The sequence below is a fragment of the Contarinia nasturtii genome, unplaced genomic scaffold, assembly GCF_009176525.2.
Source record: "Contarinia nasturtii isolate CC-2019 unplaced genomic scaffold, AAFC_CNas_1.1 Cnas_scaffold_1037, whole genome shotgun sequence".
NCBI classification, from domain to species: Eukaryota; Metazoa; Arthropoda; class Insecta; order Diptera; family Cecidomyiidae; genus Contarinia; species Contarinia nasturtii.
The window spans coordinates 4,942,204-4,956,034 of NW_022198383.1; the positions used below are offsets into that span (position 1 = coordinate 4,942,204).

Below are 13,831 nucleotides of genomic sequence, written 5' to 3' on the forward strand. Positions count from 1 at the left end.
TAATTTTCAATTTTCAAGTAGTTTCAATGCCATTTCTCATAAATTTTTCGATTTTCGAAAATGCAACTCTCAAGCAACACCAATTTGACAGTTTAAACTAAACAGAAAAACGAAAGAAAGAAATCAATCGAAAGTGTTTGTCTGAAACAATTTGCGATCTCACAATGCATTTTTGTTTTGTTACGAAATAAAGTTTCTTTGTATTGTTAGCATCCATTACAAAACGTAGTATTTAAAAGTAAGTAGATATTTAACGGAAAATTAAGACTAGAAAAGTTATGCGCCCAGGTCAACGGTGCCCAATAGAAACTGATTATTACCAATTATTATGCTGAACGAGAATGAAACGACCTTAGAAAACATCATTCATTTGTTCAATCAGTGAGTACCAAAACGTGTAAATTTATTATTTGAATCTACTATTTTTGTCAAATATTGTAGTTTGCATATATGAAATTTCCATGTTTTTTTTTTCTTTTTGCTGTTGTTTATGTAGTCAACACTTCACATTTCCAAATCACATTACATCGCACACAATAAACATCATAGAAAAAAACATGTCCACATTAAATTTATGCGAATCAATGGCACCCCAAACATTCCAACCAAGGGACAAGGTGGGAATTGGCGCCCGAATCATGCGTCAGCTTAGACGAAACAGTTCGTCGGAGCCCGCGAAGCCACCATCCAACAATTTGAAGAAAAAGAACATGAATTCAAAGGCAATAGAAAAACTCTATTTGAACAAGTCATTGGGACGTTTGAAACACACACAACTGGAAACCATCTTCGAGCTTGAAGAAGAAACTGATGCCAACGAAAATGCCATCGATGAATCAAAAGTGTTTGGAAAAAGAAAAATAAAGCGAAGCCTTTCATACACTGACGACCGGAAACCCTCGAAAACGTTGAAACAAAAACGAAAGCGTCGCATCCAGAAAATGTTTGGCGTTCACAAAAAACTCAAACCGATTTCCATGAAGAAGTTTCTCGAACGTCTTCAATCCAATGATGTGGTTGATGTCTCGGCGCCACAATCGACAGTTGGGGCTTAATTAAATTTTATTTATCGACTCAAACACCTATGTTTTTATTAATAATAATTCAAAACTGCCTTTAAACAAATTTACGATATTCTTAAAAATAAATTCGTCGGTGTTCACAAATATATATTTTTTTTTTTTGAATTTATCAAATTCCACATATAAAACCAATAGAGTTTTGACATTTGAACATTCACATTCATAGTCAGGGTTTTTTCAATTAGCCGTTGCTTTTGAATAATATTTTCTTCACTTGATTTGAAATTTGTGAAAAATTGACTTTTTGATATGTAGAAAGCCTATGTTTACTTGTTAAAAAAGTTATTCAATAAACAGTTTTTGAATATAGAATGATTGATTTTGTTCAAAATATGTTTTCTTCGTATGAAAATCATTTTGGTTCTTTCTGAAGAGTTCATGAGTTTGCAAACACCTTGAATATTGTTTTGATTCATGTGTCGAAATCCACAAAGATTTCTTATATTTTGAGAGAAAGTATTTGCTTTTGAACTCATGTGGAAACAATTCTCCATTTAATTTTGTGAATAAAGTTACATTTAAAACATACCGTACATATGCGTTTCATTCGAATACTGGTTTACTATGATGTATTACATATTATTTTGTATATTCAATCGCCAGAAAGAATATTAGATTTGAAACATGCAAAAAGAATTGGATGGGTAGTCAAATTCCGGTCGACTTCAAATTTCAAAAAATCGTTTATACCACTAAAATGTACAAATTATGTACAAACATGTTTTTTTTTTTTCAAAATGTGGCTTTTTTAAAATTGAAAATATCAATTGGCATGTTGCATATTATATGCAACTTTTAACTATATATATTACTACAACAAAGTGTGTTGTATGAAAATGTACAAAATATGTACAGCTCAAATCTGTTATATGCAATTCTTTATTTTTCAGTCTTATTATTCAAAAAATTTAAATCAAAATTGCTAAACCAGCTGCATAGAATACGAGGCAAGTGGCGATTTCGCTTCAATATTCCAATTGCTAGTCCAATCACATTTGACAGCTACCGAAAACTTGGTTACAAGAATTTCGCGCTTCGCCCAGCCATCATCCATACAGAGACTGATCAAATAATATTCATGATAATTGGTGTACAATGTACATAATTTGTAAATTTTAGTGGTATAAACGATTTTTTGAAATTTTTAGTTTTTTTAACTACTCATCCAAAAGAATTAACTTGGATAATCTGTCACAGTTTTTTGCTGGTCAACGCAATTTCATGTTTATTGATCTATTTTTGAACGCAGCCGAATAAATATATATACAAAAAAAATTGACGCAGATAAGATTGTTGATGTAATATTAACAATGCTTTTGTTTACTTTTAAACTTCCGACGCCTTTCAAAAGAATTGATTCGTTCGGCATTTTTATAAAAACAAATATTCTAATAAAAACAAACACCTGAATTCGCTTTCAATTTGAATACTTACTGTCAACAACTCAAACTCTATTGAAAGCAAAATAAAAAAAAGTGATATGAAGCAATATCGCTGACACAGCTGTGCATACAATTGTGCTATGAAATGTGAGAAAGTTATTTATTCAAATTAAAAATTCCATTTCTTGAGAAAAAAAAATTGGTATTTGTTTTTCATCTGAATACTGTCGTCATGATGGACCTTCTTGGAGATGACGTAGAACATTCAAATTCACAAGAACCACAAGGGCATTGAATTAATAAAAAAACCCAACACATTTTATAATGAAAACCAATGAAAATCTTTAATTATCATAATTATTTACATTTTTAATTTTATGAATTCTTAGCTAACCTTAAAAATTAGGATTTTCAATAGAACGAATATCTTTTCCTGTTGATAACTAAAAAAGATTGAACTTTGAATTGAAACCAAACGAGAAAAAAAGAGTCAGTAACATTGAACGTAATAAAATTTAATGGAAATAATTACGGTAGAAATGAAATCAAATATTTTGAGATTATGATAGACTGAAGTTTTTCTTTGTAATTTGCAAATTATAATAATAAATTTGAATAGAATAGAATTGAACCGAAATAAATAACGCTGAAATTAAATATTTATATATCATCAACAATTTAATTAGACTTAAAGCCTCATTATTCTCGGTAAGTTAATATTGATATTGAATCGGGCAAAATGCAGACAGTAAAAGTAAGTAAAAAAGAAAGAAATGTAGTAAAAATATCAATCGTTGGCTTTTCTGAATTCATAAATTTAAGAAAAGAAAATGGAAAAAGTATATATTTCGAGTGATCCAATCCGAAATTATCAAAAATCAAATGGAGAATTTGTATAAATTCTCTTTTGTTATAATATTAAAATCAGTTATGGTAAAAAAGCGTTTCATCTGTGATCAAAGGCAAATTGAACTAAAACTTGTTGAGCTCAATCGTTCTTCGTATTGATTCTTGTTTGTTTGTTTTTTTTTTGCTGCATTTGAAGTGCATTTTTAAATTTTGCCATTTTTCTAGTGAGATAGAGTTGTTTTGTTTACCTCCAATTTTATAGTTTTTTATTCTAAAAAATGTATCATCATTGATTGTTTTTTTAGTAAATTTTTCTTGGATTTCTTCTGTTTAAAACTTAATTTGAGTCACGTTCACGAATAACAGAGATTAACCATTCATTAACGGAGCATATAACAATTTGTATATATCATTTTGTTTGAATTGGTTATTAATCAATAATAATTATCAGTTTTTCTTTTTTCTTTTTCTTGCTTTCATTTCTCGTACGCGTAATGCTTGTGGGGTATGATTTTCGTTTTGAAAATATGTGAAATGATGGATTTTTATACGCCTTATTATAAAATATATCTTACGCGTTTGTTTACGCAGAAACCGTTGGCTCACACCATTCAGCATAATTTCTAGCCACTAGCTCTTGATTGATGAATACAACGTTCTGAAAAGAATAAATTGAATTCAATTTAAATTCGGTCAAAACTCATCATTGATGGCATTATTTGACAAATATACTTACATTTGGACTTAGAAATGAATATAGGTGGACTTCTGGCACTCCAGTTTCCGTGTAATTAGTTATTTGCGCTTGTATTGTTCTATATTGGGTTAATTCCACTATAGCCTGAGAAGCTTCTATACACCATTCTCCACCTATCAAATACGTCGAAAATCATATATATAATTAAAACCAAATCCTGTATACGATTGTATGAAGGTTGTGACTTGTGCTGATGATTACCTTTTGGTTTGATGTCACCTAAAAGACATTCGATAGCTTGGAATGGAACTGTCATAAAATCGGTTCTAATTTGCCTAAGCTCAGTCGTTTGAATTTCACAGTATCCACCAAAATCTAAATACTTAGCAACACAGGTTGTGGCTCCTGGTGTATAGTCAATAATTTGATAACGATACCAATGACCGTCAATTTGACCAACGCACACTGTGCCGATGCTAAAGTTTGGAAGTACGGGTGACTCGAATGATGAGTAACTTTGGTTCATACAATTTTGCAATACATTCAATGACATATAGCTAGGATGCAACGGTTGTTGCAAGAACAAATGACCGCCATTGATAACAGCACACACGGCCACGTCGTTATTTATGCCGTCGATCAAGTTGAGCTATTTTTTTTATGGAAGAAGAAATGAATACATTCAATTTGAAAATTTATCGCTATTACGTGATTGTAATTCAATTTGATGGATTTTTATTCGATATTAAACTTTGTTGAGCTAATATTAAGTTTTGAAATAAAAATGGTCGTGAATCTAGGTAAGAAAAATGCAATAAATAAAATCTACCTGCAATCGGTTAGAATCAATTTGTGATATGGCTGCCAACATTTCAGCTGTTTCATTCTCGATATCAACCCGTTCTAAATTCATTTTATGTGGCATTTTAGACTTGATCATGAAAATAAAAACAAAAAATGAGTTATATATGGGTTTCATGTTTGCTTGACAATATATACATTTTAAAATCTATATCAAATATCGTTCATAGAAAATAAGTCTACCTTGATCATGGCGAGTGCGGTGTCAATTTGTTGTTGTGTGCCTTGCACTGTACACAGCTTGTATTTTCGATGTTTAATTGGATGCCGTTTGATCATAATATTAACATTGCATTCATCGCGAATCTTTTTCACCGTTACGCCATTCTTGCCAACGAGACATCCGACTATTGTCTGAGGTAATTCAAAGTCGTACGATTGAATTGACGACAATGTTTGGCCACCCTCTGAATTGGCTGGACTTGAACCTTTGCCTGAGTCACCGGAATCGTGAGATTGATTCGATTTATTGCTGCACAAGCTAAGCGGTGGGCTTGCAACTGGCAAAACACGTTCTTGTTTCTTCACACCTTTGTCACTGGCAACGTCATTGGCGTTCGATTGCTTTCCAGCTTTCGATTTCTTTTCACTATTTTTTGCTGATTTGTTGGCAGACGGTGTGGTTTTGATGCTAACTGGAGCTGGTGCATTTGATGGTGGTGACGTATTCAACGTTTCAAAGGAACTTTGTGGCGATTTATTGACATCCATTGTGGATGCTTTAACAACAACAGCCGGCTCGTTTGTTTTAATAGTAAATGAAAAACGACGGCGACAATCAATGGATCCGGGCAAATCAACCGATTCCACCGAATTCTCTTCAATCGAGTTCAATGCTTTGTATTCTGAACCGTCGTCTTTATTTTTATCGCTTTCGTTTGAACCGTTTTTCGAGCGTGTTGGTGATGTTTTATGTGGCGTTATATCAATGGGTGCCGATTTACCAAATTTAAAATCAAATGAATCGTTATTATTGAGAGCTAATGAAGATCGTTTCATCGGCGTACTTTCGATTGGCATGGATATGCTATGCTTTAAATCGATACGCGGTTCAATTTTTTCACTATTCGATTCGAAATTTGGATTTATTGTCTTGTCACTTGTCGACCCTTTGTCACCACCTGAATCACAATGAATTTTTTTTCTGCGAAACCAAATCAAGCTCAATGCCAATGCTAATGGTATTGTAACAAGTAAGAGTGGATTTTTCAAAACCATGTTGCTTCAGAATGCTGCAAAAATAAATACAAATCAGAAAATTAGAACAAACTAACAAACAAGTAAAATTAGTCATATAAATTAAATTTTGGCGTTAATGGTACATTTCTACATGCCAAATGACAATATTCTGAACTTTCGAATTCTCCACGCGAAAAAGGAAAGTACAAAATCTTTCTACAATTAAATACTATACAACAATAAAATCTAACAAACCACATGTTCGCCGACAAACAAAAAATAACACTCATTGAGAAACCGGCAATCGATCAAAGTAATATACTTATAATAGTAATAACTTTTTCTCTCTCTCAATACAAAAGAGATTAGCAGAACCAGTTTTGTAAGTCACAAGGTTTAGAATATATTTCAAAAAAAAAAAAATACACTTTTATAGAGTGTCTGAACAAACACACTAAATTCAAATAAAAAGTCAGACAGAGATCCGAACATACATCGCATGTGTTCTGTACCACTAAATAAAATTGTCTGCTATATTTTAGTGAATATTATTACGTGGCTTCAACGTGGCACGGTGAGTGCAACTCGTAACTATAACAGCAATGATATGAACTCATATTGAAGAGAAGAAAAAAAGCACATGTGAAGTAGTGGAGCAGGAGATAGAGAGAACAGACGAATGCGAGATAAAAGGTAATAATTTAAACTTGCTTTTACTCTTTACCCAAACCGGTATATTTCGGACATGCGGTTTGAATTCTGATCCAAATGATTGGATTCAATGTGAATTCACCGGAAAACCCATTATAAAATACAATGATTCGATTATATTTATGTTATCAATTACTTACTCCATTGTTAATTTTGTGTGGTGCGTACATTTTAACAACAAATTAAAAAATCCGATGCAAAAAAAACAAGAACAATAGAAAAAAAAAATTATGAAAACAAACAATAATCTCGTAACTGATTTTCAAACTTTTTGTTCTCGTCGTTAATCAATTTCTATGAAAATGCCTATCACAATAAACTTAATTCGTCCGAAAAAAAATTCAAATTAGATGAAAACAATATTAACGTCGAAAACCGGCTGCGTCTACTTCAAGTTTGAAAAGAGAACTAAAGACAAATAAATTCAAAAAAAAAAGAAAAAAAAAATTGTGAATGCGATAAGAGACGATTGACTTTGGAGCTTCTATTTTTGAACGCGTGTAAAATATGACACAACTTCTTTTGCGTGTTTCCTGATTGTGTCACACCAAACCGAATGGACGAAATAATGAAATGTAACTAAACACCGCTGAGTCCCGTTCGGGTTTGATGAGTGGAAACGTTCAACTCATTTAGTAAAGGTATGGAAAGAGAAAACCTTGATCAAAATACTACACACAACGTTGCATATGACAAAAAAAAAACATCGTTGAACGAATACATTGAAGTATTTCAATACAAAAACGTATGTGTTAGATTGGTGTGGGACCAATAAAATAAAGAAACGAAAACGCTCCAAACGGTATAATACGGTCGACACCGAACAGGACCAGAAAACGAAAACTGCGCACAACACTTTTTAAATCAGCATACGATCAAGTGCCACCAAAACTTGATATATCGGCTACAACGTTTCTTGAGTTGGAGATTTTTATCGTTTTTTTTTACGAAGAAAAATAAAGCAAAATGAATGAGAAAATGTGGCTCCAATAGATAGTTGTTTCATTTTGGAACGCTTTTTCAGTGCACATTTTATACCTTATCTCTATTCTCTCTTAATCGCACGTTGTCATTTTATAATTTCAAAAAAAAAAAAAATATCATAAAAGTTTCTTCATCCTTACACTTTAAACGATTTATGCTTGAATCTACCGAGAAGCATGTTTGATGATAATTGTTACCATGCTATGAAATATTGCAATTTGAATGGATATTGTTTTGCGAAACTATTTCAAAAAAAAATCATAAAACCAATGTTAATTTGCATACATATATTCGTAGGCTATTTAAACAATATCACTTTCACTATTCAACCTAATCGAATGAGAGATGCATGAGATGTATCAAAATGTCACCAAATAAGATTATTTAAATCTATTTCGCAGCAAATGGGTACAAGTTAAAGCATAAACAATTATTTTGAAATCAAATCAGACGAGGTCAGGATCATGGAAAAATGTTATTCAACCACACAGATTACCACTTCAATGAGATCTAACATAAAATTGATAACAGCAAATTTAAATTTAAAAAAATGTGCGCGTTCTGGTTTTAGTCATAAAGATGTTATTATAATAATCATTTCTGTTAATAACTAGATAGAGGATGTCACACCACCGAACTTTCTGGAAAATGTTACAATGAAATAGTATATTGACTGTGCGGCAACTTGAACTATTCAATAAAAAAATGGTTTCACCATATTAGTTTTGAAATGGATGTATTTTGGCATTGAGATAACTAAGTGAAAAATGGCGAGCAATGGGAGCATATGTATTTTTTATATGTCACATTGATAAGAATCAAACCTGAAGCGAAAATGTATATACTTCCTATGGCGATGATAATAAGTTGTGAATGATAAGATAGATGAAAAAAAAGACAAACTATGGATGGTGAAAAAGTGAAACATTTGCTCATTACTCATAATCAAAAAAAATCTTACCCGGGATTTGGCTATTACAGTAACCAAAAAAGTTGATTTCGATTTAATTCGATCAACATTGATTGGCATACGAATCAATAACACATTCGTCAAAAAAAAACTGAAATAAGCGGTTACAACCAATTAGCACGCATTGAAATCCGCTGATAAGAAGTATTCAGAACGAAGTGATTTCAACAAAATATATGGTGAATTTATGTTTCATTGATCATAACGCAAACTCAAGCTTTATTTATTATGGTTAAAATAAACCACGTTGGACAAACTGTACTTTCTCTCTGTCTTCGAGTAAATAAACAAATGCCATTGGATAAACATAAGAGAAATTCCGGTGTATTGGCGAAAAGGTTGCGAAAAGAAGACTGAGCAAAAATATCAACAATATAATTTCGTTGATTCGATTCGAAACAATCTGTTTTGCCAGAACTCTCATATAAATCGATGAGAATGACTGTTGTTATTTTTGTTTGTAAATCTTGTTGAATAATCGCATTTTTCCTTCGACAATTGTTTATATTTGACATTTGTTTAATCCAACATTTATACTGAATGATTATTTTTTCCGAAAAGAGGAACGATGACTTGCATCGAATTGTTCTTTGTTTTATATTTTGGGGGGAAACGTTGAAAAGACTATTGCGCAAATCATTTTTGAAGTATATACTTTTGCAGTCGCTATCACTTGCGTTTTGTTTGCTAATTGGATGCGAACTTATTGTTAAATGAACTACTGATTTCATTCATTCTCGCACCCAAGTTCGACAGAAAGCGAATTAGAACTTAACGTACGGAATTCGCTGACGAATGTGTTATTTCATTATGTTATTTAAGACGGAATTTCTAGTCACACCGTTTTAAATCAAATTTGCTTGGTCAACAAACTTATTGCTTCAAGCGGGCACATTTTTAGCAATTTTTTTCTCGCCATACCATTCATTCATATATTCATGCATGCAGAGGTGTCGCTTAATTCGATGACCAAATTCCATCAAATATATATTTTTCTTCACTTATTGTTAAGCATTCGCAACACGTGCGCAATATATTTTTTTTATTCTTTCGCGGAAATACCGCAAAAACTAGATCCAACAACACGCGAAGGAGTCGAGAAACACATACATACAGACTCAATAGTGATGAATCTTTTCGACTATTTTTTTTTCGTTAGCCAGAGTTTGCTATGCGAAACAGATTGTTATATTTATAACAACACTGTGCATGCATCACCAAGCTATACATGAATATTCTACATTTACTGGCGATCGTCACATTTTTTTTCTCTCTGATGGTTCTTTTCACCGTTCAAATTCAACTGATTTGAACTGATTTTTTGGGTCGCTCTTTGTATGTATGGTATGTATAAGATTTTTTTCGATTTTGTGAACTGCGTGCATGTGGTTCATTCGTCATACATTCGCTTGTCTCCATTTCGTTGGGCATTCACTTTTTTACCCGTTTTTATCATGGAGTAAATGTGGCATCAAAATGTCATTGCAAAAATTAACTTCATATCAATTTTTTATTCTGCACTTACGTGACGTTTCTTTAAACAAAATAAAGAGATATTCGGTATGTTTGCTCTTTTTCGATGGTACGATCTTGCTACGCAATTCACACTATGTGACTTTTTTTTATATCCGCACTATGTCCTTTTTCGGAAATCGCTTGCAATGTGCCTTCGTTTTTAATTTACGCTTGATATTTTCGGGACCTGCGACAATAACTTAATTCACGACTTTTTTTGTCTTTAAATTTTTAATTTTTAATTATTCAAAATGTTCACTATTTGCTTTTTTATCAGACGATTCTAATTTAATTCACTTTAATCGTAATTTTCATTCTTTTTCAAGCGTTTTTATTTGCTCGCGAACACTATGGTTATCCACGTGTCTGTAAGAACGAATTGAATGAAGTGTTTTTCCTCTCAATCGCTTTGCACAATATCGTCTATACGGAAAGTGTTGCATCAGCAAAATTATCATGGCGACCATTCCAACACATTCACACAGACGCAATAATACAGCAGCTGCCGGTATTATTTTGAATTCTAGACGCATGTTGTGCAAGTGTATTGGTGCATGTTTTGCTTAAGACGTTCTCATTTATAGTAGCATAGCAATGTAAGGTATTTTTTTTTCACTGTCGACGATACAAAGATGAAAGCGGAACTAAGACTGTGTGCGTGGGTAAACGTAAAGTGGGCGCGCTTTTTCTATTTCGCCTCGTAGCATTTCGATTGTAAACTATGTGTTAATGCGCCTAACCTCTAAATGAACCGCAAATTGTTTATAAATTATTATCGAAATGTATCGAATGATTTGCGAAATCATTTTTGCATTTTGGACATTTTGGAATATATTCAGTATCTATTTTTAATTTTATTTATCTTTTGACTATTTTTACTGATAAATGATTTTATCATGTTGTCTGAAATTTTGCAACGGCAATCGAGTCTCCTGACTCATCAAAATGTTTATTAGTATTTTACCATTCATTCGGCCTCATAAGATAATCGCTGCAATAGTATTGCAATTTGATATTGCTTGAAAAGACGGTTTTTATTTGAATTTGGCGCTAATTTTGAATTTAGAAATTCCTTGCAAAAAAATATTTTGATTCATTTTTCCCAGAAGACTTGATATTATATTATATTCCCATAAAAAATTGAAAGTAATGAATGATTTTTAAGTTCCTCATATCGACAAATGTTCTTGTTAAAAATAAAATTTATTCTTCCAAACAAAATATAAATGACGTTTTGTATCGAGTTGAGTATTTGTAGAAAATAAAGCGTATTTTTCATTGATAAACACATTGTGTGCTGTTAATGCTGTTTAAGCAAAAATAAATGAAAATAAACACCAGATATATTTATCTCGTGCAATGTGATGTTGTGGTATGAGTGAAAATAAAATACAGCGAATTGAACTGCGAAAATGACAGCAATAATTTAAAGGTTATATAAACTGCTGTAAAATTCCATGTGGCCAATATGCATGCTTTGAAATCGGTTTGTCAAACTCATAAACGTCAAACAATGGTATTCGTATGTTTATACAGATATTTTTTCACTGAAGCTAAAAAGAAACTATTCAAAAATGTTTTAAAGTTAAAAAGCTGATTTTTCATTCAATTAAAAAGTGAAAGCAGAACCCTTTTAAATAATATACAATAAAATTTCGTACTTCTCCATCTAAATCAAAAATGTCGGATGCATTGTCGCAAGTTGAGACCAAAGGTGAAGTGATTCCAGAGAATGGATTGAACGAACCGAAAAATAGCGCAAACATAAGCACCGAAAGTGAAGCTAATCATAATAATGATAGCAATAAAAGCGCATTAAATGATACTGCTGGCAGCTATGCAGATTATGAAAAGTTTATCACGTATGGAGAGGATGGAATGGCTATTTATACCAACCCAGCTACAAATTATCAATATGTCTTTGATAAGGAAAAGAATCAATGGGTTCCCAAAGATTCTGAAACGTCCGCAAGTAATCCGTATGAAACCGAACATTATCGATGGTGTACGAAAACAAAAGAATGGATATTGAAAGACGGTGCATCAGAACAAGAAGAAAATCCATATGTGAATGAACACTACAAATGGAATCCTGAAACAAATAAATGGGATGCAAAAAATGGTGATCAGCGATTTGCCACTTCGGTATTTGTTGATGGTCAGCATTTATACACGGACGCAGATGGGACTGTCTTCTTTTGGGATGACGAGAAAAAGGCATGGTTTCCAAAAATCGATGACGATTTCATGGCAATTTATCAAACTAATTATGGATTCATTGATAATACTTCAACAAAAGAAACAACTCCATCGTCTGGTCACGTTGAGGAAACTAAAGCCGCAACATCAGCAGCAATAACAACAGATCAATCAGAGAAAGATCAATCAACCGGCAAACGAAAAGCAAATCAACCGCAATGGTTTGATGAGTCGCCCGACCAATGCACAAAAGTTTACGTATCCGATTTACCTGATGACATCACGGAAGATGAATTCGCTGAGGTTATGTCCAAATGCGGAATGATATTTCGGGACCCAAAAACAAAAAAGCTAAAAATAAAACTATATGCTGAGCCAAGCGGACAATTGAAAGGTGATGGTTTAGTTCATTATATACGTGTTGAATCGGTCAAATTGGCAATCGACATGCTGGATGGTTACGAAGTACGTGGACGTAAAATTAAAGTTCAACGAGCACAATTCCAAATGCGCGGTGAATACAATCCAGCACTGAAACCAAAGCGAAAAAAACAAGATAAGGAAAAGGTGAAAAAGTTACAAGATAAACTGTTGGATTGGAGACCGGATAGAATGCGCGGCGAACGTGGTAAACATGAACGCGTTGTTATCCTTAAAAATCTGTTCGAACCGGAAATATTTCACAATCATGTCGATTTAATAATTGAGTACAAAAATGATCTTCGCGATGAATGCTCGAAATGTGGCACTGTGAAGAAGGTTGTTATTTATAGCGGTGAAGCCGAAGGTGTTGCTGAAGTTCGAATGAGCGATCCAGAAGAGGCCGATTTAGTCGTTCAAATGATGCACAGGAGATATTTTGGGAAGCGTATGCTTTCGGCAGAACTGTGGGACGGTAAAACAAAGTTTAAGGCTAACGAAACGGAAGATGAACTCAAAGAACGCTTGTCCAAATGGGATGAATTTCTCGAAGCTGATGATAACGATAATAAATCAACACCAACGGAAACAACAACTACCGAAACAACAACTGCCGAAACAAAGACAGATTGAATTGTTATTATAATGTTCGAATAAAATGTACTATAATTTTAAGTGAGATTTAATTTCAATTCCAACAATTTCTTGTCCAAATATAATTTAAAAAAAGTAAATTTTGAATAAAGATGTTGCAAACAAAAATTACATAAAAATAATGTCATTTTCTTTGTAATATGAGTACACACATCTCTTTCTCTGTATTCTAATAAATGTATGAAGCGTATAACAAAATAATTCGTCAAAAGCACCGTGTATTCGTGTTGGCACCCTCACAAAAAGAGAAACAGTTACTTTCCCCTATTTCAACATCATTGTTCTATTGGTGGTTTTCATTGTGAAACCACGCCCCCGATTTTCCTCG

General features: G+C 32.6%; 3 protein-coding genes across 5 annotated transcripts; 2 read left to right on the plus strand and 1 right to left on the minus strand.

Annotated features, from left to right (window-relative positions):
* Nucleotides 1–104: 104 nt before the first annotated feature.
* LOC116344059 (protein tantalus) lies at nucleotides 105–1,258 on the plus strand. Its single transcript, XM_031772437.1, has 2 exons — nucleotides 105–381; nucleotides 497–1,258. The coding sequence occupies exons 1-2, from the start codon at nucleotides 329–331 to the stop codon at nucleotides 1,053–1,055; spliced, it is 612 nt and encodes a 203-aa protein (XP_031628297.1). The 5' UTR covers nucleotides 105–328; the 3' UTR covers nucleotides 1,056–1,258.
* Nucleotides 1,259–3,437: 2,179 nt separating this feature from the next.
* LOC116343855 (A-kinase anchor protein 1, mitochondrial) lies at nucleotides 3,438–10,640 on the minus strand. 3 transcript variants are annotated; one of them, XM_031772134.1, is made up of 6 exons: nucleotides 10,241–10,640; nucleotides 5,055–6,103; nucleotides 4,840–4,941; nucleotides 4,272–4,659; nucleotides 4,050–4,183; nucleotides 3,438–3,971 (listed from the first exon to the last, which is right to left on the minus strand). In XM_031772134.1, the coding sequence occupies exons 2-6, from the start codon at nucleotides 6,087–6,089 to the stop codon at nucleotides 3,897–3,899; spliced, it is 1,734 nt and encodes a 577-aa protein (XP_031627994.1). In that variant the 5' UTR covers nucleotides 6,090–6,103; nucleotides 10,241–10,640; the 3' UTR covers nucleotides 3,438–3,896. The 3 variants fall into 3 exon arrangements, with proteins under 3 accessions (XP_031627994.1, XP_031627996.1, XP_031627995.1); XM_031772136.1 differs by lacking the exon at nucleotides 10,241–10,640 and adding an exon at nucleotides 8,707–9,831; XM_031772135.1 differs by lacking the exon at nucleotides 10,241–10,640 and adding an exon at nucleotides 6,902–7,426.
* A 1,105-nt stretch (nucleotides 10,641–11,745) lies between these two features.
* On the plus strand, nucleotides 11,746–13,614 carry LOC116343984 (HIV Tat-specific factor 1). Its single transcript, XM_031772332.1, has one exon. It carries the CDS (start codon nucleotides 11,911–11,913, stop codon nucleotides 13,480–13,482), a length of 1,572 nt encoding a protein of 523 aa, XP_031628192.1. The 5' UTR covers nucleotides 11,746–11,910; the 3' UTR covers nucleotides 13,483–13,614.
* The last annotated feature ends 217 nt before the right edge of the window (nucleotides 13,615–13,831 follow it).

Excerpts from the sequence above, each read along its gene's own strand:
- LOC116344059 (XM_031772437.1), top strand. The coding sequence starts at position 329 with ATGCTGAACGAGAATGAAACGACCTTAGAAAACATCATTCATTTGTTC. Across the intron at positions 382-496 it reads ATCATTCATTTGTTCAATCA|TCAACACTTCACATTTCCAA; the intron begins GTGAGTACCAAA and ends TTGTTTATGTAG.
- LOC116343855 (XM_031772134.1), bottom strand. The coding sequence starts at position 6,089 with ATGGTTTTGAAAAATCCACTCTTACTTGTTACAATACCATTAGCATTG. Across the intron at positions 4,184-4,271 it reads AGGTGACATCAAACCAAAAG|GTGGAGAATGGTGTATAGAA; the intron begins GTAATCATCAGC and ends CGTATTTGATAG. Across the intron at positions 3,972-4,049 it reads ATTCATTTCTAAGTCCAAAT|AACGTTGTATTCATCAATCA; the intron begins GTAAGTATATTT and ends TATTCTTTTCAG.
- LOC116343984 (XM_031772332.1), top strand. The coding sequence starts at position 11,911 with ATGTCGGATGCATTGTCGCAAGTTGAGACCAAAGGTGAAGTGATTCCA.